Source organism: Pygoscelis adeliae, unplaced genomic scaffold (assembly GCF_000699105.1).
Source record: "Pygoscelis adeliae isolate BGI_AS28 unplaced genomic scaffold, ASM69910v1 Scaffold113, whole genome shotgun sequence".
Lineage (NCBI taxonomy): Eukaryota > Metazoa > Chordata > Aves > Sphenisciformes > Spheniscidae > Pygoscelis > Pygoscelis adeliae.
Genome location: NW_008825108.1, coordinates 10996938 through 11024921, shown reverse-complemented (window position 1 = coordinate 11024921; position 27984 = coordinate 10996938). Strand labels below are relative to the sequence as shown.

The following is a 27984-nucleotide window of genomic DNA, read 5'->3' as shown; positions in this document are numbered from 1 at the left end:
ACTATGTCTGTGAGAAAAATGTTGGCATTTTTAGAATTCTTCCACTTTGTTTTATGAAGCCACACTGATTCAGTTCTAAAAATGTCTTTTATAAATGTATAAAAAGTTTAATCTCTGCTAAATTCTGTTAAGGCGGATGAAGTTTGTTTCTTTCTTTCTTTCTTTCTTTCTTTCTTTCTTTCTTTCTCTCTCTCTCTCTTTCTTTCTTTCTCTTTCTTTCTCTTTTCTTTCTTTTCTTTCTTCCTTTCTTCCTTTCTTCCTTTCTTCCTTTCTTCCTTTCTTTCCTTTCTTTCCTTTCTTTCCTTTCTTCCTTTCTTCCTTCCTTTCTTCTTTCCTTTCTTCCTTCCTTCCTTTCTTCCTTCCTTCCTTTTTTCCTTTCTTTCTTCCTTCCTTCCTTTTTTCCTTCCTTCCTTTCTTTCTTTCTTTCTTTCTTTCTTTCTTCCTTCCTTCCTTTCTTCCTTCCTTTCTTTCTTTCTTTCTTTCTTTCTTTCTTTCTTTCTTTCTTTCTTTCTTTCTTTCTTTCTTTCTTTCTTTCTTTCTTTCTTTCTTTCTTTCTTTCTTTCTTTCTTTCTTTCTTTCTTTCTTTCTTTCTTTCTTTCTTTCTTTCTTTCTTTCTTTCTTTCTTTCTTTCTTTCTTTCTTTCTTTCTTTCTTTCTTTCTTTCTTTCTTTCTTTCTTTCTTTCTTTCTTTCTTTCTTTCTTTCTTTCTTTCTTTCTTTCTTTCTTTCTTTCTTTCTTTCTTTCTTTCTTTCTTTCTTTCTTTCTTTCTTTCTTTCTTTCTTTCTTTCTTTCTTTCTTTCTTTCTTTCTTTCTTTCTTTCTTTCTTTCTTTCTTTCTTTCTTTCTTTCTTTCTTTCTTTCTTTCTTTCTTTCTTTCTTTCTTTCTTTCTTTCTTTCTTTCTTTCTTTCTTTCTTTCTTTCTTTCTTTCTTTCTTTCTTTCTTTCTTTCTTTCTTTCTTTCTTTCTTTCTTTCTTTCTTTCTTTCTTTCTTTCTTTCTTTCTTTCTTTCTTTCTTTCTTTCTTTCTTTCTTTCTTTCTTTCTTTCTTTCTTTCTTTCTTTCTTTCTTTCTTTCTTTCTTTCTTTCTTTCTTTCTTTCTTTCTTTCTTTCTTTCTTTCTTTCTTTCTTTCTTTCTTTTTCTTTCTCCTCCCTCCCTCCCTCCCTCCCTCTCTCTCTTTCTCTCCTTCTCTCTCTCTTTTTTCTTTCTCCCTCTTTCTTTTTATTTCTTTCTTTTCTTTCTTTCTCTCTTTCTCTTCTTCTTTCTCTCTTTCTGTCTTTCTTTCTCTCTTTCTTTTTCTTTTCTTTCTTTCTTTTTCTTTCTTGCTTTCTTGCTTGCTTTCTTCCTGCCTTCCTGCCTTCTCCTCTCCTGGCCCTCACCTTCCCTAGGCAGCCCTGCCACAGCCCCACAAGCTCTGGCACTCTCAGCTTGCCAAGGCTCTCTCCTCTCTAGCTCCTCTCCTCTCCTCCCTCCCCTCCCCTCCCCTCCCCTCTGACCTAATACGTTTTAATAATTCTGGAAGGACCTCTAAATTAATTTATCTTTTGGCTATATTCTGCTTGGAATTGGTGGCTCACATTTTAACTTTCACTGGCAGAAAGAGCTCACACATCAAGCTTTTATGGGCACAGCTGATTCAATTGGATTTTTTAGTTTGAATTATCTGTATTTTTTAAATTTTATTTCATACAAATAGATGGCTTACTTTCTCTACTCTCACACAGCTTTTAAAATCTACATTAACCGAATAGCTTCTTACTTATGACCTAAACCCTGGGGAGTTTTCTAGACTCAGTACCTACAATTGCAGAAACTATTCTGGCTTTTCCAAGATACAATGGTTCCCAAGTAATTTCTTTTCATAGAATCGTAGAATCATTAAGGTTGGAAAAGACCTCTAAGATCATCGAGTCCAACTGTCGCCCCAACACCACCATGCCCACTACACCATGTCCCTAAGTGCCACATCTACACGTCTTTTAAATACCTCCAGGGATCATGACTCCACCACTTCCCTGGGCAGCCTGTTCCAATGTTTAACCACTCTTTCAGTAAAGAAATTTTTCCTCACATCCAATCTAAACCTCCCCTGGCGCAACTTGAGGCCATTTCCTCTCGTCCTATCGCTAGTTACTTGGGAGAAGAGACCAACACCCACCTCACTACAACCTCCTTTCAGGTAGTTGTAGAGAGCGATGAGGTCTCCCCTCAGCCTCCTTTTCTCCAGGCTAAACAACCCCAGCTCCCTCAGTCGCTCCTCATAAGACTTGTTCTCCAGACCCCTCCCCAGCCTCGTTGCCCTTCTCTGGACACGTTCCAACATCTCAACATCCTTCTTGTAGTGAGGGGCCCAAAACTGAACACAGTATTCGAGGTGCGGCCGCACCAGTGCCGAGTACAGGGGCACCATCACTTCCCTACTCCTGCTGGCCACACTAGTTCTGATACAGGCCAGGATGCCATTGGCCTTCTTGGCCGCCTGGGCACACTGCTGGCTCATGTTCAGCCGGCTGTCGACCAGCACCCCCAGGTCCTTTTCTGCCAGGCAGCTTTCCAGCCACTCTTCCCCAAGCCTGTAGTGCTGCATGGGGTTGTTGTGGCCAAAGTGCAGGACCCGGCACTTGGCCTTGTTGAATCTCATACAGTTGGCCTCGGCCCATCGATCCAGCCTGTCCAGGTCCATCTGCAGAGCCTTCCTACCCTCGAGCAGATCAACACTGCCGCCCAACTTGGTGTCGTCTGCAAACTTACTGAGGGTGCACTCAGTCCCCTCATCCAGATCATTGATAAAGATATTGAACAAGATCAGCCCCAAAACTGAGCCGTGGGGAACACCGCTCGTGACCAGCTGCCAACTGGTAAAAGCTATTTTCCTCATTGTAAGTTTTTGTGGTTTTGCCCATTTTCTTTTTGCCTTATTTATGTAATATTCTATATAGTACATAAGTTAACTGTAGCTTTGCTAACAGATAATTCATAATTCATTAGATTTCCCAGTTCACACTTCTAAAAGTCTCTATGTCATCAGAAGTGTTCCTAACTTTTTCCATTTTATTAATAATATAGAAAATATTTCTTAAAGTAGTAACAATTTCCAAACTGGCAGGAATAAATGAAATGTGAGCCCTGTATAAGCCTTTGCAGTCTGGAGTTATTTTCCAGCCTTGGCCTGTTATGTGTTTCCAGTCATATGCTCTTAGGAACAGAATCCAGATCAGTTTACTTCCTATTACATAATCAAAGTAGTTGTCACTGAGACTTAAGCATTAGTAACTATTTCCACCCATGGGAGTCATGTGCTGCACGAGAATAGAAGAAAAATATTTTCCCAGTATGTGTGAGATGATGCTTCCAGAGCAGGATTCAAGCGACCAGTAGGACATATACAGAAAGTACACTGGGCCATAATATTGAAGACAGCCAGGGGTTGGATTTTAATCTCAGGAGCACAGAGTAACTTTGATAAAGTTTACGGAAGTTAATGTCAGCAGAATTTGAATTGGAACCTATTGCATCTTCATAAGATCAAATATTAAGCTGATAGATGGATGTGAATATTATCTTCAGCAATAAATGAATTAAATATTGCTACTTCCAAATTATATGTTTATGTAAAAAGATATGAATTTTGATTTTGAAAACCTTAACTAATAGCACAGCCTAAGAACAGACCAGCTTTTCCCATCTTTGATATTTTTTTTCTGCAGCTTAGTATTGAGGGAATGATATTAAAATGAATATCTGTTATTATTGATAATGGAAATTCTGCTGCTTTGGAAAGATTATGCTATTTATTTTTCAAGCAATGTGCAGCAGCTGTGCAGACAACTCCATTAACACTGACTTGAAACCTTAGTTCTTCCATTTATAAATTATTAAAAATAAGTGAAAATATAACTCCCCATCTTCCAAACATCAGAACTCTTAAGAATATGTATCAAACATACAGCTCCAGATTTACATGACTTCCGTTATTCTGGATATTCTTCTTTTTTATAACATTCACTCAATGTGAATTTTAAAGAAGATGAGTGTGCTGATGTGCTGAAAAGGCTTATATTACCAAAAATCGCTCAAAATTGGTCTATGCAGAGTTAAAATAATAAGCTTATACAACAGGTTGTAAAGCTGGTAACTACCATAGTTAAATATGAGGGAGTAGTGTTAGAATTTAAAGGATGATAAGAGTGGTTAGAAATGAATTAGTAAGTGGATCAATACTCTTGCAGTGCGGGGAGCCAACACTTTGAGTTATAAAGGACTGGTTTAGCTGAGCTTATTAAAACTAGTTCTTTAATGGCACAAACAAAGTTTTGGGTTAGTTTTTTTTGAAAGGTCGATTAGTTTGGTGGTTTATTTTTTTCCAGGTATGCAGAATTTTTCATCAACATCAATCAACTTATTGTTAAAACTGATTAATTCTTCAGACTGGATCACTGGCATTTTCAATTTAGCCATCAACATTTCATTTCAGTGCACTTCAATTTGGGTGGAGTGCCAACCTCTTTAGGCTAGATACTCTATTGACTGCTTTTTTGAAGTAATTAAACCAGAATTGCAATCACTTTGGTTGGAATTCATTTCACTTAACTTTATTCATCTAGGCATTTAGTCATGCGGAGTAAGCCAGTCATTTAGGTTTCCCTTAAAATCAGTGAAAAAAGGTAGTAACAGAAGACATGATGAATGGAAGTCCAGCCCATGACTGTGATTGTGAATACAGATTATGGTTTCCCAGGAGACTGTGGCAGCACAACACATGAGATTAAAAAAACAAAAAAAAACCAACAACCTGCCCAACAAAACTCCAGTGAATGCTGCATTAATATTAGTTTTGACAAATTATGTTAGTCATCGCACTATTGACTCAGCAGTGCTCAAAATCAGATCTCAATGATATAACAATTCCACTATAGTTTCAATATAACTTTTTCAGATGGGGGTTCCAGTTCTGTAAAAGCCTGACTTTAGTGACTGACTTAGTAATAGCTTTTGGCCTCAGCCTCTGTTTAAACCGTGATGAAATAGAGTCTTAGTGTGAATGGGATTTTAATTACACTCTCACAGTGTAATTTATACACTTTTGCTTTTTACAGAGCAATATCTTACAGGGCTCACTTCTGTCTCAGTAATCCTATTTTGAGTCCTCAAACAGGAAGAAGGAATTACATGACATGTGCCTTTATTCCAGTCTTCTTGGTAAAAGTGAATTAGACCTTTCATTATTCCCACAGCCATCAGGAACTCACACCTGTAATCATCCTTGTTTAACTCAGCAAACAGTTTTTGCTTTTACATCCAATTATCTGCTCAGCTGATGCTGTTACTAAGAATCAGCCCATTACAATGCCAGACCCTAAGAAGAAACAAAGTTATTGGGATTGTTCATTTATTTTTATCTTACAACTTGTGTCTTTCCCTCCCTTCTGCTCCCCTCCACAGAGCCTGCCTCTGCTAACCTCCTAGGCATTTGCAAGAATGGGATTAATATGCCTGCTTTGGATGTGTGAGGGGCTATTCGTTTCCCACACTGTCTTCAAGCACATACTTGTAACTGCTTCGGTGGGATGACAAGTATACTACAATATTGATTCTTAACTGTAAATTAAGGATGGGTTGAATAAGTCCATGTTTGTTTCATAGATGTGAATATTTAGAACTAGTTCCTTCATCTCCTCTTCAAGAAAAAACGTTTGCCTTTTCTCAGTAAGATATAGCTTTATACTTAAAATACCTGTAGTAATATATTTTAATATTGTTGAATATTGTGCTATTAAAGACTGAAGTTAAATAGGCTTTAAAACTAAGTAAGACTGGTGATCTGTTGTTTTGTTTTGTTTTTAAGATTTGCTTAGACTTTTAGCAAAAATAGTAAATCTAACATAAGACCCATAAATACAACTTAATATAATATACTATATATATAATATATTTTATCATCACAAAAAAGTCTGGAAAGCATTCACAGACATGGCCCTTTGATTCAAGCCTGTTGGAGAAACTTTACAAAGACCAGCAGCTTTCTAAACTGCTAGATAGCCTGGGCATATTTTAGCAGTTTTGGTCTCACACAGGATGTATTTGTCCCGCAGGTTAGACCCTAGTGGATAAAATGCAGTCAAGTCAGATTCTGAGTGTATCTTTCATCTACCTGGGTTTCATTTATCGCATACCCCTCAGTCTCTGAATACAGAAATTCAGACAAAATGTAGACTATTTTCCTCTTTCAGGACGATTAGCCAGTTCTTTAAGGCTGGGTACCAGAGCTGATCAGGTGCTACTTTGCTTCCAGAACTGAGTAGTTAGAGCTAAAAGCAGAGAACAAGCTCTCTTGATCCCTTCAGTCAGAGCCTTTCCACATCCTCCCTGTCTCCACAACAAAATCCCAAGTCAGAGCAAAACCATCTCTACAAAACTGACGATATTTTTTTCATCAAATACTGAACATTGCTCACAAGATAATGACAATAGCTTGTAGAAGTTGGTGAGGCAATACCATTTGATGAGATGATACCCGCTATCCTGCCATCCCGCTTGCAACTCATTAAAGAACTGTTAATAAAAATAAGAAAATTGAAATTTTTGCACCTTTTAAGCAAGGATTTTTTATAAGAGTATAATTCCTATATAGCTCATTATTTTACTAATGCTACCACAAAGTCATTTATTTCAAATACAGCAATGTAGTTAACATTCGTGAGGGGTAAGTTAGAGCAGCAGACTATTCAAACCTATAAAGCAAACATTGTATCCCACCTGCACTCCTAGCTCAAGTATTAAGCAGTACAATTAATCTGCATTTGCTACTTAATGAGCTTCTAAAACACACATGTACTTAAAAATCTCGGTCATAACTCACAGCTTACTTGGACATTAGTCCACATCCCAGCTCTGCCACTGACCTGGGACAAGTCTTATTCAGGTTATTTAGCCTGTTATATTTGTTTCCCATGTCTGAAAGTGGATGATACTTCTGAATCACCCCACAGGGATGTTACAAGACTGAATTTGCTCCAGTTTGCAAAGCTTTTTGCAGTCCTTGGCTTACTGTGTGGAACTGGAATGCAGTACACACGTGCCAAATACTCCTGCTATCCTACAGCAACTGGGGACAGATTTTTCACATCCCAGCTCTTTTACTCTGGGACAAAAGGCTGCTGAGTCAAGTGGTGATGGGGCACACTGAGGACAAGGCAGACAAAATGCAAGCAGAAAAACAAACAGTTACTTTAATGTTGCAGAAAAACAAAACTAAAACTCCCAGTAAAATCAGAGTCTCTGTAAACAAGAGAACAACATAACCCCTTCTCAGAAGAGTCTTTGACAAGCTGTTGTATTGATAGCTGATTCTGGCAGCTGGCAACTGCAGAATATTAATGAAGCACTGGTACAAGAGCAGTCTGAACAGGTTGATCATGACTGACTGAAGTCTACGGTGCATGATATCAAGATACATTATTTGTCTGTAGCATTTGCTCTTGGTTTGACCTTGTTGCTTTCTTGCTGCTTTCTCTTTCTTTTTTTCCCCTTTTTTCCCCTTCCTTTCTTTCCCTTCTTTCCTCCCTCCTTCCCTCCCTTTCTCTCTTTCTCTTTCATTCACTAGTTCTCATTTGCCCAATTAAGTTCAAATGTGCTGAGACCTATACAGTAAAAAAATTTGCATATCAGATGTTTTAAAAGTGTCCTCTTGCCCTGTTTCTCTTATTTGTTAGTAGACACATGCAGCTCTTATTACAGTAAGCTATGTTCTTGTTCGCTGCTTACATAAATGGGATTTATACAGGGGAACTAGAAGGAGCTTAGGAAAAAATCCTTGTGCACAGTCTGACTCAGGGTGTGGAAAGGCTGAGCAACCTCTCTGTGTCTGACAGAGAGAAGGGAGATTGATGGCTTCACTCAGGACGTGCTTCAGTCACTATTCCCCTGCTGCTTCCCTGGGCGGAGGGCAGGCAGCGTTCCTCACCCACTGCTTGCCTATAAAAGCACAGGTATGAGCAGTGCTCGCTCGCTAGCTTTAAGCACATGATAGAATTCATATGACTGACTAAAAACACTGGTGACCTTTATTTACCTAAGTGCTGCTTTTTTTTCTTTTTTTCTTTTTTTTTTTTGTGTCTGGTACCATGTCCTTCACATGGACATCATCACACATGCCTGTTTTTATGCTTTCTGCCGTATTTCTTTTTATTCTTCACAGCCCATAATAAGCTCTGAGAGCTCTGAAAAGGCATTTTGGTTGTCACTGCATCATTCCTCCCTCTTCTGCCTCTTCCCTTGTCAACATTTATATCCGCACATCTAAAATGCTGTTTTGTTTTGGTTGCTAATAGATTTTGCACTTGTCTGTATACTACTTATACTACCCAGATCTTACTAGTTAGGCTTAGATTAGAGCTAGGTATATTAATGTGCTAGACTGCTTTAGGAGGAGTTCCGTTTCAGGGATATTAAGTGCAGATTTTACAGGAGAAAGTTGCTTTAGCTCCTGAGCAGGTATGGGATGTTTGAGATGACGGATTTAATGTTTCTGACAAAATGGATACTTTTTTCCTTTTGGTGCAAACATGTATTTATTATTTTTTTCCTTTTCACCTTTTACTGACTGGAGCTAAAATTGGCTGTCACGATCATAAAGGAACATCAGGGAAGCTATTATTAACTCTACTCTGTGGGATAAAGGGGAGGTGTGAGATACAATGATCCAGGCTCTTCTTTGTGACAGCGTAATGTCTAGTGGAGGTTAGCAGACAGCCTTTTACTGCAGCAGCGCTACAAGCTGGCCACGCAGCGGGCTTTGCAGCAGTTTGCCTCTAGGCTGAGGCGTAGGAGCAGCCAATGCCCCTCTGCTCATCTCCTTTATGCCCCCTTAGTTTACTGTGAAGCTTTTGAAGGGAGGAAAGCACTGAACTGTCAGAGCCTGTTCTGCAGCCCTAAAGGGGCGGATATAACAGGATCTTTCGAAAGCGCCAGTGCCTTAGTGACGTTCAGGAACCTTCAGCATTCTTCTGACTAACGTGGTGGCAGTGATTTTTCAAAGCGGTTGTGTATTATTTTAGGAAGAGAGTGCTTCCTCAATAAATTGATAATCCCTTTCCATTTTTATGGAGAGCAATGCCTTGATGTTGTGTGGCATTACTAAAATTTATAATAGAGATAGAAGTGTTGTCATGTGAATATGAAATATGAAAACAAATATGCTCAAACCTTTGAAGTGTAAGAAAACAATAGTTAACCTTTTTTTAGGAAATAACCAAAAGTTTTCTCAGATGAGCAGAACAACAGCTTTCTAGGACAGATAGCAAACCCTGTTGTTTACTGTCACTCAATTCACAGGAATAGAGTTCTGCTTTTCATGGCAATTTGAGGTTTTGTGCTTTTGGAGGCAACTGATCATCACTATGCGTCTTACAAGTTACAATGGGCTTTCTGAGATACTCTTCCTTCTAATGGGTCCTGATTCAGCAAAAACAAACTGGTATTTAACTGCTTTGCCAAAGTTAAGTCTCAGCAACCAGAATCGTCTCTACTTGTCCAACTTCTTCTAGTGGCAAGCCCAGGTTTTCCTCACTGATGTATGTCAGTGGACTAATATTAAGCTGAGACTAGGATAAACAGAAACAAAGTACATGTCAGAGGTTCTTTCTGGACATGCGTATAAAAAGATTTATATGCTCTGTGTACAGAGCAATAGATATCTAGTGCTGCCAGCAGCAAATCTGTATGATATGATGCAGAAGCCAAACTACCTGGGCTTTTGCAACCTTTGCATAGAAGCCAGATGTTTTAGTGGTTAATTTAGCTTCCCCCCAGAGGTCTGCCAATATCAGGGTGATGTCTACAATCAGCTTCGGTAAAGTGGAGAACAGAAGTACAGTGGGTTTCTATCACAGGGCTAGCCTAGTGATAGATAATCTTAAAAGCAACACTTTGCTAGTTTTGTGGCATATATTGCATGCAGTGCTACATGGCGCTTATCCCAAAAGTACTCCAGGCACTATCCTGAGAGATTAATATAAGCTGACACAGTTCGGTTTTTAGTTTTCGTTAAGGTAATCATATTACTCCCACTGCTAATGCAGTTTGCTGTGTGAAATTGGAATATGCCATAAGTGGCACAGATTTCTTTCACATAGAGACTTGCTGGTAATCATAAGCATAACAGCAACCTACACACTGTTATCATCCAGAGCTTTCGATACTGGTATGGCAGGAGACCAATCAAGAGTAATAAGTTGCCTAAATGCCCAAGAAAGAAACAGGAAGGAGGAATTTTCAGTTCATGCTGTCTGTGTAGGCTGAATTACACAGAAGAAAACACAGTGGACTCCAGCTCTGTGTTTCTCTGTGTTTAATAATAAAAGGATTTGATAGTGGAAAAATCTCAGAACTACAAAATGGATTCTCGCTACTACATGTTTTCTAAAAAGGTTATGCAGAATGTAGAAAGCTTGGGGTTTTAGATATCAGGGTGATAATAACAGTATGAAATTTATTCCAGGCCTTATGAGTTTTATGTGGACTACCTATGATTTCTTGAGCTGCCTGAGCGCGTTGGTTGCACCTCTCAGAACCTCTATAAGATACCACTCTGGTGGCATCTATTATGGTAAATTCTAAATTAGAGAACAGCTGTGGAAAGTTTGTGAGGTTTTTAGTGAAAGACTTCCTGATGTCTTCTGACATGTGGAAACAGAGCAAAAATAGTACCATCAAGCCCCACCTTGTTCATGCAAGTAATAGCAACATCAACTAATGTGAAGGTGAAAATTTTAAAAGTAAGAGTACAATATGGAATTGTAATATGTTGTATTTATTTTAAGGATACACAGGGATTTTTAAATCTCTGCTTAGAACCCACTTTTTAGATGTTCTCATGAGATAAGCAAGAGATATCAACAATGGTCAAAAATTGGATAATGACAGCATATGATAAAAAACTGTGTCATGAATGTATGCCTCGCTGTCGTTGCTGATGATTTTGCTGAGGTACCGATAAATGTTGCTAACACAATGGCATTTAGTGATAATTTACTGTAACTTTTTCCCATTGTTTCCTATAAGTCCAATTTCCAGTTTTTTTTTTGTTTCATTCCTGTGCTAAATCCACACTGTAGATAGTAGAGCTACGTAAATTAACCCACACAGACACGTCACTTTCCAGTAAGTGACTAATTGCAAATACTACTTAAGTGACTGAGATCAGTGATTTGTAACACTGATGTGTTACAAACACTGATGCCACGTACTGAATAGGATATTGCAAATATTCTTGCCACACGTTTTTTTGCAGAACAGATTTTGCTTCTAAAAACAGGTACTCGCGTTCTGTGGTCCCATGAAAGCTGGAAATTGGTCTCTGCTCTGAGGATTCTTTCCCTGCAGATGATGATTGAATACTGCAGTTTGATAAAGAAAAAAGGAAAAATGTTTGAAACCTTGTTTCTTCTCTTCTTTTCCAGCCTAGTTGGAGAAGAGACAGAGGCCAAAAATGCCACCGGCAACAGCAGCACCACAGTACCCACCTCCAGATGGAGGTTGGGGATGGGTTGTGGTCTTTGGGGCTTTTATCTCCATTGGATTTTCCTATGCATTCCCCAAAGCCATCACGGTATTCTTCAAGGAAATACAAGAAATCTTCCACACATCATATAGTGAGATAGCTTGGATATCATCAATAATGTTGGCTGTCATGTATGCAGGAGGTAAGACATTTGTGAAATTTGCAAATATCATAGTTCGGGTTTTTTTCTATGATCTTAAAGCATTTAAAGTTAATTACTACCTGATTTTATCATTATTACCTAAAGAATTTACCAAAATACATGCTGCTTTTTGTATCATACTTTATCAGAGAGTACTGGTAGCCACATCGTCATTAAAACACTGTTTACTTTTTCTTTTAAAACATTTTATATTCTCTTCCTTTTTGTTTTCCCCTTAGGGCCTTTTGTTTGTTCCTCTACCTAATTCTATTTTGCGATTTTGCCCTAAATTCAGTTTCTGAAAGTCACATTTTCCAACAAAGCAAAGCCCAAGTAACATCTCCTGGGACGGGGGTACATTTGCTCGGTTTCCACTGCCCCGGTGAAATCTCTCAGTAGATCAGATGATGGAGCTTAAACACAGAAAATTATTATGGCGAGAGGGTTCATTAGTCAGGCACAGTTATTCCTCTGTAGATAGGGGTTTTATATCTTGTCCCTATTTGTCCTAAAATAAAATCCTACTTTCCATTTAGGCCAAGAGCCATGTTTCATACATACCATCTGTATGACAGCTAAGATACTGACGATCTTATTCTTGGGACTGAAATGAACAGTGAACATAAATTCTCTGATATCTTTTTTCCTGTGAGCAAGCAAGTAAAGAACAAGACAGATGAAAAAGGATTTTAAAGTATAAAGCCATGTTTAAGTACTAAGTGTTAAACCTGCTTTGGCAGGTTTTGTGTCTATCAACCTCAAAGACTAACTGTTAAATTCTGTTTGATTTCTTCATTCTTTCAGAATATTTTTTTTAAGTATTGGTGGGAGCTATCTGCCACTTAGACAAAACACTTTTTCAGGCAGTTCAGAGGTCCGAATAAGAGGTTATTTCAGGCAATAGATCTGGCATTTCCCTTTCTTTGGATGTTATGAGGTAACCACTTGGAACATCTCAGACTGTTTGCAATGATGGAACAATTAAATGCATACATTTATATATATGTGTGTCTCTGTATATGTATATATATACAAATGTATACACATAGAAACTGAAAACAGTGTGCCAATAGCACATTGAGATTCAATATCTTTAATCACTGAAGAGCATCACTCCAATATTTTTCAGAAGTGGTATCTGTGTAATAGTAAAGTTTGGTATTATCAGGTCCAGTAAACAACCTATTGAAGGAAGCATGAAGTCTTGTTTTTAGCATGGTAATTTTTTATCTCTGATTTCAACCTACCTAAGTTTTTGACACCTGACTGATCCTAGCTCCTTTAGGAGTCAGGGAAGAGAGGAAGGTGCCTACAGAGAGGAATTCAGGCTACTTGTTTTTCCCCTATGGCTACAAAAATGAACCTGCAGCCAGCATAGCATTAGCTTAAGCACCTCAGGTAAATATTTTTCAGTTAATGGGATGGAAAAATAGATCCTTTTTTCAAATGCTGGCAGAGACAGAGACCTTATAAAGACGTCTTGACAAGTGGTGTCAGTATCAACAAAAGCTTGCTGTTCTGATATTTTGATCCCATTTTTATTCATATACTTGTAGAGAATCATAAATTATTCATATACTAGTAGAGAATCATAAAGGATTTTATGGGACCAGCAATAATAACAAGGTGATTCACCAAAGTTCACCAGGTGAAGAAGTAACTTGAACTAATGCAATCAAGAGTGGAATAAAAGAGCAGGTATGTCCCATCACATTCAGGTCCTCTCTAATGTAGTTGCTTCTTAAGGATGCATCAGCACTTGCACTGTGGAGTGTGCATGTGTAACTGTAGAGGCCCCTGAAGAAGTGCTGGACCCATCTGGAACAAGGGAAGAGCACAGATGGTGAAAAGCTGGAGTTTGTTTCTGCTTTGCCTGTGCTGTGACTTTTGACCTGGGCTCTTTTTCACCACGTTTTCTAATTTTCTAAGGGCAGATTTGCTTTATCGTGCAGGTGCTGTTCTTTTGTTTTAATCTTTGAATGACATTTAATTTATGCCGTTTCTGTCATCTCAAATTTCACCCAAGTTTTATTAACAGTACAGACGCAAATCACAGGATGTTTAGCTGTGCTCATTTTTATCTGCGAGGTTCAATGCGCACAGCTTTTCATGTAAAATACAAAGCATTCAGTTCTTCTGCCTTTTCTCTGCTACTTCTTTTATTGTTCTGAGTACCAGCATACAAACTTCACCTGTACATTGACATGAAAAATTATAAATTGGTTTACTATTCATTCTGCTAACACCTACCCCGGTCACTGTGAAGATTATCAGCACAGGACCAGTAGGCCAAGTTGTTTGGATATCTTGTTACAGACTCATGGTTTTAAAATGCTGAGAATGACGACCCTGCCTGATATAAACACTCTTTGAAGCCATAGCTTCTCTAGAACTACTTCCTAAAAAATAGGCCGTGTAGACAATCACTGGCAGAATATGAAATAGCAATCAGGAAAAACATTTCTGAAGGAAATCACTCCATTGTTTTTACTGTCTGAAGGTGGTTTGATTCCTTAGCATTTGATGTGCTGTAATGTGAAATACACGTTCAGACCATGAGTACAAGTTGTATTGTTTACTATGAAGTGTGATACGTACGGCTGCGATGAACACTCTGTTCATCATACTACTAATTAAGGTAACCTGAAAACATCTAAGATCTGTCATCCTCATTAGAGCTTAGCATTCAACCTATTAATCATCACAGTGGGGTCAGTGAATAAGTTAGAGTCTGTGCAGACACTCTTTGCTTTGGAGGCTGCAGCCTCTTGCAGTAATTAGCTGGCATCTGTGTTTCAGTAACAAGGTATTAACTTACCTTTCAATGCCTGAGGGAAAAAAAAAAGAAACTAATAAAAGGCATCCAGTAAGGAGCTAAAAGAATGTTAATTATATTTATCACTTACTTCATACTTAGAATAAATGGCATTAAATTATAGCAGACCATCTGGCAATCCATATGGTCTCCTGCAGTCCTGGTTAATTCCAGCAAATAGGTCAAGCACAGCATTCACCCCGTTAGGAAAGCACTAAGCAGAGGTGACAAATCTGATGAATCAAATCAATATGAAACTCTTTTCCCCTCTCAATCTGGCATAACATGCACTTTCATACTGGTTTTTATTGGTTTGGGGTTTTGTTTGTTTGTTTGTTTTCTTAAGCTCTCTCTTCCCACCCCCACCCTTATCTCCTGGATGTTTGTTAGAGTTTACTAAAAAGCCATCCCAAAAAGCAAGATCCTGTGATGTGATCAAGGTTACAGGTGTTGCACAGCCTCTACTGTTCTGCCCGTGCTTGAAAAAAGCGTCCTCTGGAGAAGAGCAATAGTTCAGTCTCCATGGCAACTCCTTCTTCTGCCTCTCTTGAGCAGAGACTGTCAATTGTATTAAATTAAGGGTGATGGTTTTGTGATGACTCCTACACCCAAGGGACTGTGACTGAAACCACTAGACTTCTGTTACTGGAGGACAGAAGCTGGGAAAAAATGGAATTAGTTGAGTTATCCTGACAGGGCAACCTGTGTTTCTCTATGTGTATGAACACATATGTATATAAAATGTGTGTGCATGTTATATACATAAACCATATATGCATTCATATACTCATAGAGCCATATTTATGCTCTAACACACACAAGCATTAAGGAATTCAAGAAAAAGGTCAAATACATTTGACCTCAAGTTCTCTCAGTTCATTCTTCTCTTTTTCAAAACTTCACCTCTGACTTTGTGCAGCGTTAACAGCCAAAGGTGATTAGAGAGCTTCTTATCAGAGCTCGATCTGTTTCCAGTAAAAACGTTTTCATTGCTTTCAGTGTAGGTTTGATAGGAGCCTTAGTGGCAGCTATGAAAGCCACGTGACAGGTCTGGCGATTTCAGACCCAGCTGACCTTGAGTTTTAGATTTCCTTAGGGAAAAAGCAGTTGGTTTACTCACTTGTCTTTAACTCTTTTTCTGTCATTTTTCCAAGGACAATTTCAGTTTGGGTTTTTTGTTTCTTTGTTTTGTTTGGGGTTTTTTTCCAAAATAACTTTTTGGGTGTGACATTGGGTTATAGAGATTAGCTTGAGAGCTGATAAATCCTTCAAGCCATACGCAGCTGTGAAATGTGGGATAGTCTTGCTGGTCTGAAGTTCAAAAAAGAAAGGTTCATTTAAATTCTAGATGATACTTCTAAGTAAATAATTTTAAAAGCACCTTTGGACCCCTTTTGAAGAAAGATGCTGTATAGGTGTAAGTAGCAGCCATTACCATTTTTCAAAACATGCTTATAATTAAAAATGCAGCATTTAATAGCTTCCTCTCCCTTCTTCTGTATTTCTTAAGTTATTCAAGTTTGAGATTAAGTATTTTCAGAGAGTAGCAAACCCTTAAAGGATTTTTTAGGTGACAACACAAAAGTAACCTATAGACAAGTTCTCATTTTGACTTGTCAAATATTAATTTGGAAAATAACATATCATATGGTATGTTCAAAATATTTGTGATTTTATCTCAGTGGGTGTTTTGGTGATATTGCTGTGAAGATGAAATGGCATGCACAGTGACAGTTGCGAAATCCATGTAACACAAACAACAGATGGTTATGGTTTTTTACTTTTGGACGGGACCTGGGCTCCTACACTTTTCTTCCGCCCTTGTAACATTTTCTTATTTTGGTTTTACAAATACTGGCACAAGGAATTCAGTGGCCGTGGATAAGAAGATTGAGAAGCTTTCTTAAATTGACCTATATCCTTTGTTGTCAGGGCAAGCGTTTTTCTCCATCAGAATATGCAAAGTGTTGAATTTTAATAACCTCATTTATAGTGTCCTTGAAAGCAGAACTTATCAACTTTCCAAATGCCTCATGGGCATGAGGGAATACTTCACATTTAGCCTAAAATATATGTAAAACATCTATGTCAAGTTAATTTGAGACTCGCAGATAAAGGAAAGAAGTCATAATGAGGTGACACAAGAACAGAGCATTTTGAATCTTACTAGCAAATGGAGATAAGTACAAAAAAGAGGTATCAAGAGTAACAAAAATACTGTAAATTTACAGTAGTTCAATTTTAAAAAAGAAGATCTGAATGCTAGGGAAGCCTGATAAAACCTCTGAAGGGTGATACAGCCACTTCTTATGTTTCTTGGAAGGCTTTGAGTACAACTGTACCTTGTAGGCCAGTGTTCTGCAGTAGCAATGGCTGTTTTAAACAAAGGCCTTCCCTAATGTTTAGAAAACAGTCTTTAAAATGGTCATGGGAAGAAAGATGAAAAAACGCAGGTATGTTACAGATGGTTTTATACATTTTTTTCAAACAGGTTTGTTGTCCTATCTACAGGAGCAAGCTGTTTTTTTACTCTGCAACTTGTTCTGTTTGGCTGAACAGATAAGATCTAATTGTTAAATATTCAGTGCCTTTTGGGGATCCAATTTTGTTAAGCTTTCATGAAACATCATAGTTTTTACTGGGATCTACTGAGCCACACTCAGGAAGCCAGTCTCAAAGTTAAGGACGTGCTGCCGCTGAGAGAAATAAGCTTTTTTTGTCTTTTATTGTACAATTATGTAAATTTTGAATAATTATCAGAAAGACATTACGTGACAAAGAATTCCCACTGTGCTCCTACCAAACTCTTTCAGTATCCAAACCATACGTTATTAGTAATGATTTGATGCATATCATAGAAATATTTGTGGTAACTTAAATGTAATTAACTCAAGCCCTTTACTAAAACAGTTCTCATTTACGTACAAGTAGGCAATGTGGATTACATAATGAATGTTAGTTAAGCACTCTTTTCCTCTTTAAGGCTTTGTATTTATCTTGATCTTCATTTGGTTTTATAGCCAGGAATTTCTATAAGTAAAGTAATCAATATTGACAGCTTTTTTATCTGCAAAGAAGATTCTTTTTTCTTTCCCACTGAGTTTCAAGTAATGGGTCAAAGTCAAACAATAATAAATAACATGCATCATAAAATACATTTTCTAAGGGGCTTTCAACAAACTTTGGGTTTGTTTAAGAAAGATATCAAGGGACAAACTTAGGCCTTTGATATGTTCATTGAGCTTGTAAAACGTTGACGAAAGAATGCTTATTTTGTGTGTACTAATAACGTTGGATTAGTTCCCATATAGTTTTTCATATCACTGGATCATACAATAGTTGTATTTGTGATGTGTGTCGCGTAATTCAAAGGTAATGAAACAATGGTCTAGCACAACTGGGAATCATGAGATATTTAAGCAGATACCAGAGAAGGACTGTGGGGAAGGAAAAGTCTGTGTATACCATTGTAGTCACACCAGCACTTCAAATGAAATAATAAACCCAGCGCTTTACAAAGAACTTATTATAGAATTTTACTGGTCCATTGTTTTGGAATGTCTAAGAACTATTCCCTTGTTTATTTTGAAGGGTATATTCAAGGGAAACAGAGTTGTACTGCTATGTTTAGAAGATATTCTAAGCCAGTATCAAATGGCAACAACTGAGATTTTTACTGTGATTCATAAAGATATGTAGATCTGTAGTCATTAACAGAGGTAAGTGGACCAGGGACTTAGTGGCAGGTTTATGCTGATGCCAGGGGAACTACAGAAATCAAAGAATGAGGTGATTTAAAATTGTCTTTATGATTACTTTAAACACTCTTTTAATTGATTAACTGTTTTTGAAGATTTTTGCAGAGATCACTTATGACACGTAGATAAACATACCGTACGAAGAGTTTTTGATCAGTCAGAATCTTTTCATCTAACAGTGATATTCTATTAAGGTTACGTATGTCAAAGAGCACAAACAGCTGCAGCTTTAGTAGGTAATATATGTTTCGTTGGTGCATATAAACAAAAAAAATTATTACCTTTCTTTTCCACAAATTTTGGCAGGTTTTTTTTTAATTGTCAAGAAACGGTTAAACATTTTCACTGCAGTTTTACCTGACTTTTTTGGGGGTGAATACGTACTATGACTAGAAAACCAAATGAAAGAATGTGATTAAAACAGGAGACTGTATTGTGAAATAAGACGTTGATTTCCTCATCTAGTTCAAACACTTCTTGCAACACTTTCCCACTGATGATGGGAACATGTGCCCTGTTTGGTTTTCTATGTGGACTTTTTTGAAACACTTACCATTAAGTGCTTTGACTTTTAGAAAACTTTGAAGGAAGTAGTGCTACCCTTACAGCTTTTTAACAATAGTGACTAGAGATTATGTGGACAGGATTCATGTGTTTAGTCTTCCTCAGCATAGGCACCTACATCTGATCGAGTTGCCCAGACATCTTCTGTTGCCAGTCAATAAAAACAGGAATTTCTGATTCATCCCTTCCTAAGTTAAATGTCCGAAACACATCAAACGAATCATGTTTCAGAAAGATTTCTCTGTCTTTTGAGTGCTAAAGGAATCTAGAGGAAGAGTTCAGATGTCCATTTTGCACAAATCTGAGGTGATGCCACCCTACGTGATTGTTGCCCTATACTAATACATTATATTTCGCTCCCTAGAGACCTTGAAATCTAAGAATGTTCCTGTTAGAGATATGCACCCATAGTTAGTCATTTTGAGCTTGTTCTGGTTAAGGTTTGATCTTCTTCTTTAATCTTCCTCTTGAATGTTGCATGGATTGTAATTCTCCCACGTTTCAGTGACACTGACTCAGTTGTACTAGTTTTGGTACTATTAAAAATACTTGGTAATTTTAAGATTACCTATGAGCTTGTAAATCTTCTCTAATCTTGCAGTGACTTTCCTCATACCCATAATTCTCTTTCTGCCATCACCAGCTAAGAAAAAAACACAACTGGGAGAATAGCTGGTTTGTCTAATAATTGACCAAGTTTACATTCTTTTGTAGCTGATTAGAAGCTGATAGAAATCTATGGATCTGTTATATTTTCCTCTGTTCAGTGAATGATTTGGAAGTTGAATACACTTCAGCCTCTTTGTAACAGGATCCCGAAACACTTCCCTATCATTATCAGCTGGCAGTACCAATTTTGTCATGGTACAAACCTTACTCATGCTGCTCTCCTATGGAGGACTCCTTTGCTTTTCCAGGAACAGAACTTACTTGACTGAATTTTTTTCTTCTTTTACAAGAATGAGCTTCTCTGTCCCACACATGCTGCTTCCAGATTTGCAGATGTGTCCTAGCTTTTATCTTCTTGTTATTTTCTGCATCGTAGAATATAACTTAATGGCAGGACTTCCCAAGGACTCTGCAATGGCTTTCAGGGTAGGACTGGCACAAGAGAAGGCGGCGGGTGTCCTGTTTGGCCTTCTCTAGAAGGGGGAGTAATCTTGTGTCCTTGGAAGTCAAGTTTCACTCAGAAAAGCTTCAAGACTAGTTCTGTTCTAAATTGTTTGAATTATTGGTGTATACCCAAATGGCAGAATTAATCCCTCCTTATTGTGATGTTGCTAAGCTTTGAGTGTGTGTAATGAAGTAGCTGATTCTGTTGTTATTTGCCTAATCAGAATAGCTGTAATTTCCAGAGCAGCAAGTAAATAAGGTGCAGGAGGTTTTACTTCTGGATATTCTACTTTAAGACTGTCTTTGCAGGGACTATTCAATCCTTAAGAAACCAAGACTATAACTGTTACCATGAAACATTTAATTAAGGAACATAAGGTTTTAAAGCTGGTGAAAAGCAGCATGACATTACTCATGGTGAAATAAGATTTTTTTCTTTCTTTGGTTACTTAGTTATTTAGTTAGTTTACCTGGACATCTGCCCAGCAAAATGCAGTAACATAAAAGAATGAAAGTATAATAGCTACATTATTGATAAAGAACTTCAGGTCATGTGGTACATATGGTAAATCTGCAGGTCTTCTCTGAATTTATAGCCAAATGTTCTAGGGTCACAGTTTGGCTAGTGACAATGGAAAAAATAAAAGATGACAGTAGGAAAACTTACAACAGATCCATTGATATACATAGTGATGAATGACAGTTTTCACTGACAATGTTAAGCTCTTGTCAGAGACGTAAAATAACTGGGACTCCATCCCAAGTATGGGCATCATGGTGCTAATCCTGCAATATGTGCTTAATTTTAAATATCTTAGTGATCTCATAAAGTTCAAAGTTAAAATAAATTCTTCACCTGCTTAAAGTCAACATATAAACATGTTTATACATTTATGTAAATATGTTTATCCATAGGTGTTTGTAACATCAAGATCTCTTGACAGTGTGCCTTCAATGACTTAAGTGCTCCCAGAGGCACTCATTAAAATCTCATTTTTGTTTATATCAACCTTAAAAAGACATTATCCATAAATGATTCACGTCTTTTCCGCAAAATAAAATATAAATAAAATATAGAAGATTAGCTTTGAGGATTTACAGTATTTGAGCAAAACTGGCTGTGTTCACTTCATTAAAGTAATAATTTGCTTAAACTTGTGAGTTATTTGTCAGTAAGCTTATCTCTGCTTCATAAATAAAAAAATAAAAATCTAAGAACTCAGTACAATTTGACCTTAAGTATGAGTCTCCTGGCTTCAACTTTATTGGATTCCATAGAGTTCCAGTGCTGCAAAGTGCACTGAGGAGTGGAGAATCAGGCACCGTGACTGTAAGGGTTGTTCGGATTATTCATTGAAGCAACAAACTATGTAACAAAACACTTTCAGGTAGTGACCTGAAATCGTGTGATTCTCACGTGAGAAGAGAATGTAGTCAACATTAGAGATGGTTGTAAGGGGCTGGTGGCCTGAATAATTATTTTTGATTAACGCATTTTTATTGTCATAGAAAGTACAGAAAATCTTAAAAAAAAAAAAGTTTCACAAAAAAACCCCACAAATCCCTCTCTCCTATGGGCTGGACTGGCAGAAGGACTACCCCTCCCAGAATGTGATGGAGCAATTCGTGTCAGAGCGAGGTCCAATGTGTGTTATGTGACTGCATATACAATAACAAGCAACACAGTCCAGCAACTGGGCTTATACTAATTTAACAAACTGTAGAGCTGCACTTTTTTTAAGACGGTTTGGTAATGAAATGCAATATAGTACCGAATGAGCTGAAACAAAATGTTTGCAATTATTTTGAAAAGCTAAGAGGAAGAATTAAATCATGGGAATGCCAGATAGTTATATTTCTAATTTGTTTATTTTTATGTCAGAAAATGACTGAGATATTTCAGAGTGATTTATTTGAAGAGTTTTAGTTCAACTGAAAATTCTGAGACTTGAAATTTTTATTTCAGCTTGGGAATAAAATGGATGTTAAAGCATAAGAGTGTTTGATGCAATGCTACTTCTAATTTTATGTATTGTTCCTTAAAAATCAAATAACATGTCACAAAGATAGTACATGTGGGAGTGATTCTCTTGTCTTTCACACAGCACCATAGTTTATACCTGTGCAAAGAGTGTGCAAGGTTATATAAACCATTGTCATTGTGGTTTAGAAGCTTTTCATATTTACTTACTCAAATGTAAACAGTAACCTGAGTCCAAAGCACTTGACCCTATGCTCAGAGAAACAGAGGTGAAGTGGCATATGGGATTAAGACAAGAATAAATTTATATCATAGAATTTCTTCTGGATCATTTCTCCTGATATTATAAAAAATTCACCTGACAGGGTGTTCAGATATACATATTGCCTAGATCAGTCAACTTTCTAACTAATTGCTTTTCAGTAAGATGTATTAAAACTTACTAAAGAAACATAGTTCCTCCTGTGGGAAGAAAATAATTCTTTCATTAGTAAACCTAACTAATATTCTCCTCACAGGCACACATGTTAAATCCTTGCAGAAGCGGGTATATTTCATTGGATTATTTTAATATGTTCTGGGAAGAATATCAACATAACTCCTTAGATGAAAGGTGGCTCCAGGAATGCATGATGTTTAGGCAGCATCTGTAATACAAATCATGAGAAGCCTATATTTTAATGGGCACTAATTTATTTTGAATTTATGATGCATTACAATCATTAGAAGTAAGCTGCTTGACATTACTTGGTGGAGAATAAGGTTTCTGCCAGTGGTGGGTTGTTTTATTTCTTCACACTACGTAAGAAAATATGCCTAGTTCAAAAGCCACACAAATGTTATCTTCAAGTGCAATAAGATGGCACTAGGTCACCAAGCCACTTCATGTTGCTTTTTGCAGCAGAGCTCAAATACTCCCTGTTCATGTAAGCAGACCCGATCTAGACGTCCCCCACCCCTCCACCCCCTCATTTTCAGAAGACCTTGTCTATGGAGATGTATCTTCTGCTGCTACAAGGGAAAGGACTGTGTAGAGAACATCATACATGTTGTTTCCTCTGTAGTCCAGGCAAAACACAAATGCCATAAAGACCTTTGCCCAACTCCCTCATAATATATTCCTTTTCCACTGCTTAAGTCCCAGGCTTCCTCTACTAATTTTTCATTATTCTTTCACTCCTTACTTGGTCACATTTTATGAAATGTTGTTTTCATAGTGGAAGGCGTACTTTCCCCCTCATTAAAGGAAGTCATCATGTTTTGGTTGATTACAGTCCATGGAAAGTGTATTTGTTGATCCAGTCCACAAAAGAAATGGCATGTGACTATACGTAGGAAACATCTAAAAATTTGAAAGACCCATTAGGTAAAGCTCTTCCCATTGTAGATGGAAATCTAAAAGTGTCAAGTTGATGACAAATTCAACTCTGATGACAAAAAGTATGTGAGGTGGGTATGGGAAATATGCAAAGATAAACTGACATCTGCTCAGATAATGTATACGTTAAAAAAGTGTATCTGTTTTCTCTTTCAATTCTGCTGGATAGAGTGTTATTCTCAGGCATGTGTATTTTGCTGTAAAAGGCTAAGGAGAAGCAAGGAAAAAAGAATGAGGAGAGAAGAGATTAGAACTCATTCTTAAATTATTGATTAATCAGTAAATATTTTCCTGAAGAGTATTATTTTTAAAAAACAGTTAAATGTCGGTTGTCTAAAGCTTAAGTAAATTGGAAAATGTTGTGATCTGAACCTGTGGGACACTTCCAGAATTCTGGACCGGTTCACTAAGTTGTCTCCAAAGGTTCCGATTCCTCTAGGGTGTAATGAAGGCTACTGATTCAGGCACAGCTGAAATAAAGAAATGCATTGAAAGATGGAAAATATCACATAAATCTTGTTACTGTTGTTGATCAAGAGGGTAATCTTTTGATAACTTTTGGCTTTTTCATTATTCTAGTTTTATTTTTTTCTTCATGTTTCTAGCCATTTAACAGTTTATATTGCTTTTAGTCTTTTTGACCTGGAAGGCAAAATATCCAGTGTTACCTTTACGTATCACTCTATAATGAAACAGATTTTCTCCATATACATACATGTTGTTTTTTCACTTGTCTGAAAACAGGAAAAAACCCCACAAACAAACCCCCCCAAAGATTCTCACTTTTAATTGACGATTGAATGTAGTTCACCCCAGTTTCTCAGTCTCCTCTTTTGCAAAATACTGGGAAAAATGCAAATTCTGTGCCTGCTATGTTCCCATTAATAGAGTACCATTGTCTGCACTTACTTACCCTCTAAATACCTTAGGTGCCAAAACCTAATGAGAATGCTCAGTTCCCATTTTGTATGATATCTTTGAAACACAAATAAATTCCTTTCCCCCTCCTCTTTCCTTTTCCCTTTCCCTTCCCTTCCCTCTTCCCTCTTTCCCCTTCCCTCCCTCTTCCCATTCCCCCAGTATGTTGTGAACTAAATATTATTCACATATATTTACCTTACGCAGTTCTTCAGACATGATCTAATTTACAGGCTGTAAAGGAATTTGGGAAATTCCCACTTTAAGCTTCTAATTGTTACCACTGAAAGTCACCGTATGCATTTTATTGGATATTATTAAAAATACAATTATAATGAAAAGAATGATAAAATAATGTTTTAGGCAAGTTTTTCTATACAGTACATTTTAAGCTTAATGGGACATGTGATAAATAGCAAATGCATTTGGAAATAATCTTACAATGTTATTGACAATGACCTAAATATGATGACTTCGCAGGACACTTCCAAGTTCTAAATACATCCAGATTTATACTTCTCGTTACATATATTCTGAATATGTAGGTGAGATTTAATGATCCACTCATGATCCATAATTCACAGTAAGTGGTCCACAGAAACAACATAGGTAGTAGATTGAGTATTTTCAATTTGAAGTTTAATTATACAGTGCAAAATTGAGACCAGAAAGGAATACGATAAAGGAGCAACTAGGAGGAAGCATGTATCTTGTGATTCCCTAAAATTACATATTCTTGCCTGTAACAATATATAAGGAATCATTTCCAAGTTGAGTTAGTTATAATATTATTCTGGAAGAAAACAAATAAACTGTAGGATGATGTGCAGGGTAAAAATGGGATATTGTATGAACGTTAATATGATGGGCAATTTGTAGAAGACACAGAAATCCAAATGACAACATTAATCTTAACTGAAGTTGGCTGAATTTTTCACAGTGAATGCATTATCTGAAAAATGTAATGATTTGAGTTGCGGAGAATATATCCTACATTGATAAGAAGTACTAAATAGCCTGTGCAAGGTCTTCTGAAAGTGTTTGCTATGACTTTTTGCTCTCCGTAATGTCTGCTAGGCTTCCAAATGACAAAGTATTGTTCTGCTTCCAGGAAAAGTAGCCAGAGATTTTTAAGAACGTGTATAAAAATCATGAATGATAATAGGGAATAATGAATAGGAAGTGGTGAGTAATGAACATTTACAAATATTGTGTTCACATGTACATACAAAGATTTGTAGAAAAGACAGTCATTCCTCAAAGAGGAAGAAAGAAAAAAGGGAAATATTTGTAAGTAGCTAATAAAATGGTTTAGGAAAATGTCTATGAAGAAATAAAATAAATATTTGCAAGCACTGTTTGTTGTGGTTTGTTTTTTTCTTCTTCCCGACAACTAGCTCTGAGATTAACCATATATCTCTTATTTTCAAGTTGCTATAATTGTAGTTGTGACAATGATATACTGTAGACTCTGTCTTTCTTTTCAGTTTTATCATCTGCAACAATACAGAAGATCGTCCTCCCTTTGTAACAGCAGAATATACAGAACTTTTTTGGCAATCTGGTTCACACAGTTAGCAAGCTGTAAAGGCAAGTTGTATAGTTAAAAATTGTAATCTGCTTTGGCAAGGCACAAAGTACTAAACACTAAGTCTTCTTCAGTTACAAATTTTCGAGTTCTTTGGACTTGAAAGAGTGAGTTCAGAAGTTTCCAGGTGAAAAATACTTATAAATGGGATGAGTACTTTCTCTTATCCCAGGAAAAAACAACTCATGTATATCATTAGGAGTCCAACAATCAGATGAGGAAAAGTGGTGGGGTTGTGTGTGTGTGTGTGTGTGTGTGTGTTTGTGTAAATATGTAGTTTCTATGTCTGGGCATAGCAGTTTTTTAGTAAGATTATTTTTGAGATAGAAAAACTAGTAGAAATACTTGATAGCTATAAATGAATCTCTAGTTTCAGATTAGTATTAATTTTCCTTTGTTCCCTGAAAGCAGATATATTAGATAGGATTTATTTTAATCTTTTCAGAAATGTGATGCTTCTTTTAAGTACAAGTGCTCAAACACAGATATTACCAAATTGACCTAAGTCTTTCACTTGCAACCATCCACAGAGAAGGAAGGAGCCGCCACTGAGATGAATGGATAATACTTCAAGGATGAGGCCTCTGGAAGAAAACGACTAATATTTTCATTGGAGCATTTCTATACTTAGATTTATGCCTCCTGAAATTCCTGGTGAAACCCTGAAAAGGATATAAATTTAGTGAAGTTTATTATTAATAACTTTATATTAACTACTGCTATAGAGAATTATATTTACTAATATTTATATGTTAGTATTATTATCTTTACTGTATTTCCGGAGAGGAAAAATGAGTAAGTCCTTGTTTGGTTTTTCATTTGAACCTTTAATGGCACAGGTTCATTGTGCATGCCAACAGTAATATTATTTAATACTGTTAATATTATTTAAGTGAAATTCCCAACACATTTTTTAGGTCTGAAAAGCTGTTTTAAATTTAGATTCATGCAAGCCTATGAAGTCCTGAGGAGTTAGTTGCGGTTAAATACTAAGCTTTAAAAAGTCATTGTCTTTTCTTCTGCAGGAAACTTTCATTAATTCTTCCAAGTACCTCATATTTGCCACTGAATTTTCTAATGTTCATGTTGATACACTACATGACATTTACTGCTTAAGTTACAAGCTGGTTTCATCGGTTTTCTGAGAAGAAAAGAACATTTTTCTGAGAAGACCGTTTGCGATGCACATATCGTGCTCATGCTATTTCCAGCTATCCCCATTACAGAGGCATGCAGGCCACTTCGTGAAAAACAACGTGCCTGGTGTTACAATGTCTCTATTTATATGCATCTCTCCTATAGGTGCTTTGGTTCCATCTCATCATTAGCTTCTTCCCTCCTTTCTTCTTTCTTGTTTCTTGCCTTTTTCCAAGTTGAAAGACTAGTTTTTGCAAATATCTAGAATCATAGAATAGTTTGGGCTGGAAGGGACCTCTAAAGGTCATCTAGTCCAACACCCCTGCTGTGGGCAGGGACATCTTCAACTAGATCAGGTTGCTCAGAGCCCCGTCCAACCTGACCTTGAATGTTTCCAGGGATGGAGCATCCACCACCTCTCTGGGCAACCTGTGCCAGTGTTTCACCACCCTCAGCATAAAAAAAATTCTTCCTTATATCTAGTCTAAATCTACCTCCTTTAGTTTAAAACCATTCCCCCTTGTCCTGTCGCAACAGGCCCTGCTAAGTTTGTCCCCATCTTTTTTATAAGCCCCCTTTAAGTACTGACAGGTTGCAATAAGGTGTCCCCGGAGCCTTCTCCTCTCCAGGCTGAACAACGCCAACTCTCTCAGCCTTTCTTCAGAGGAGAGGTGTTCCATCCCCCTGATCATTTTTGTGGCCCTCTTCTGGACCTGCTCCAACAGGTCCATGTCTTTCCTGTGCTGAGGGCCCCAGAGCTGGATGCAGTACCTCCAGGTGGGATCTCACCAGGGTGGAGTAGAGGGGCAGAATCACCTCCCTCGACCTGCTGGCCACGCTTCTTTGGATGCAGCCCAGGATACGATTGGCCTTATGGGCTGCGAGCGCACATTGCTGGCTCATGTCCAGCTTTTCATCCACCAGTACCCCCAAGTCCTTCTCGGCAGGGCTGCTCTCAATCCCTTCATCCCCCAGCCTGTACTGATACCAGGGGTTGCCCTGACCCAGGTGCAGGACCTTGCACTTGGCCTTGTT

General features: G+C 37.3%; 1 protein-coding gene across 1 annotated transcript in view; it reads left to right on the top strand.

The window, feature by feature from the left end:
* Positions 1–11477: 11477 nt before the first annotated feature.
* Positions 11478–27984, top strand: part of SLC16A7 (solute carrier family 16 (monocarboxylate transporter), member 7) — a 43001-nt gene continuing 26494 nt past the window's right edge. The window contains exon 1 of the mRNA XM_009327592.1: positions 11478–11697. Within this exon, the coding sequence (XP_009325867.1) occupies positions 11484–11697 (214 nt within the window). The 5' untranslated portion in view covers positions 11478–11483. The remainder of the gene's footprint in view (positions 11698–27984) is intronic.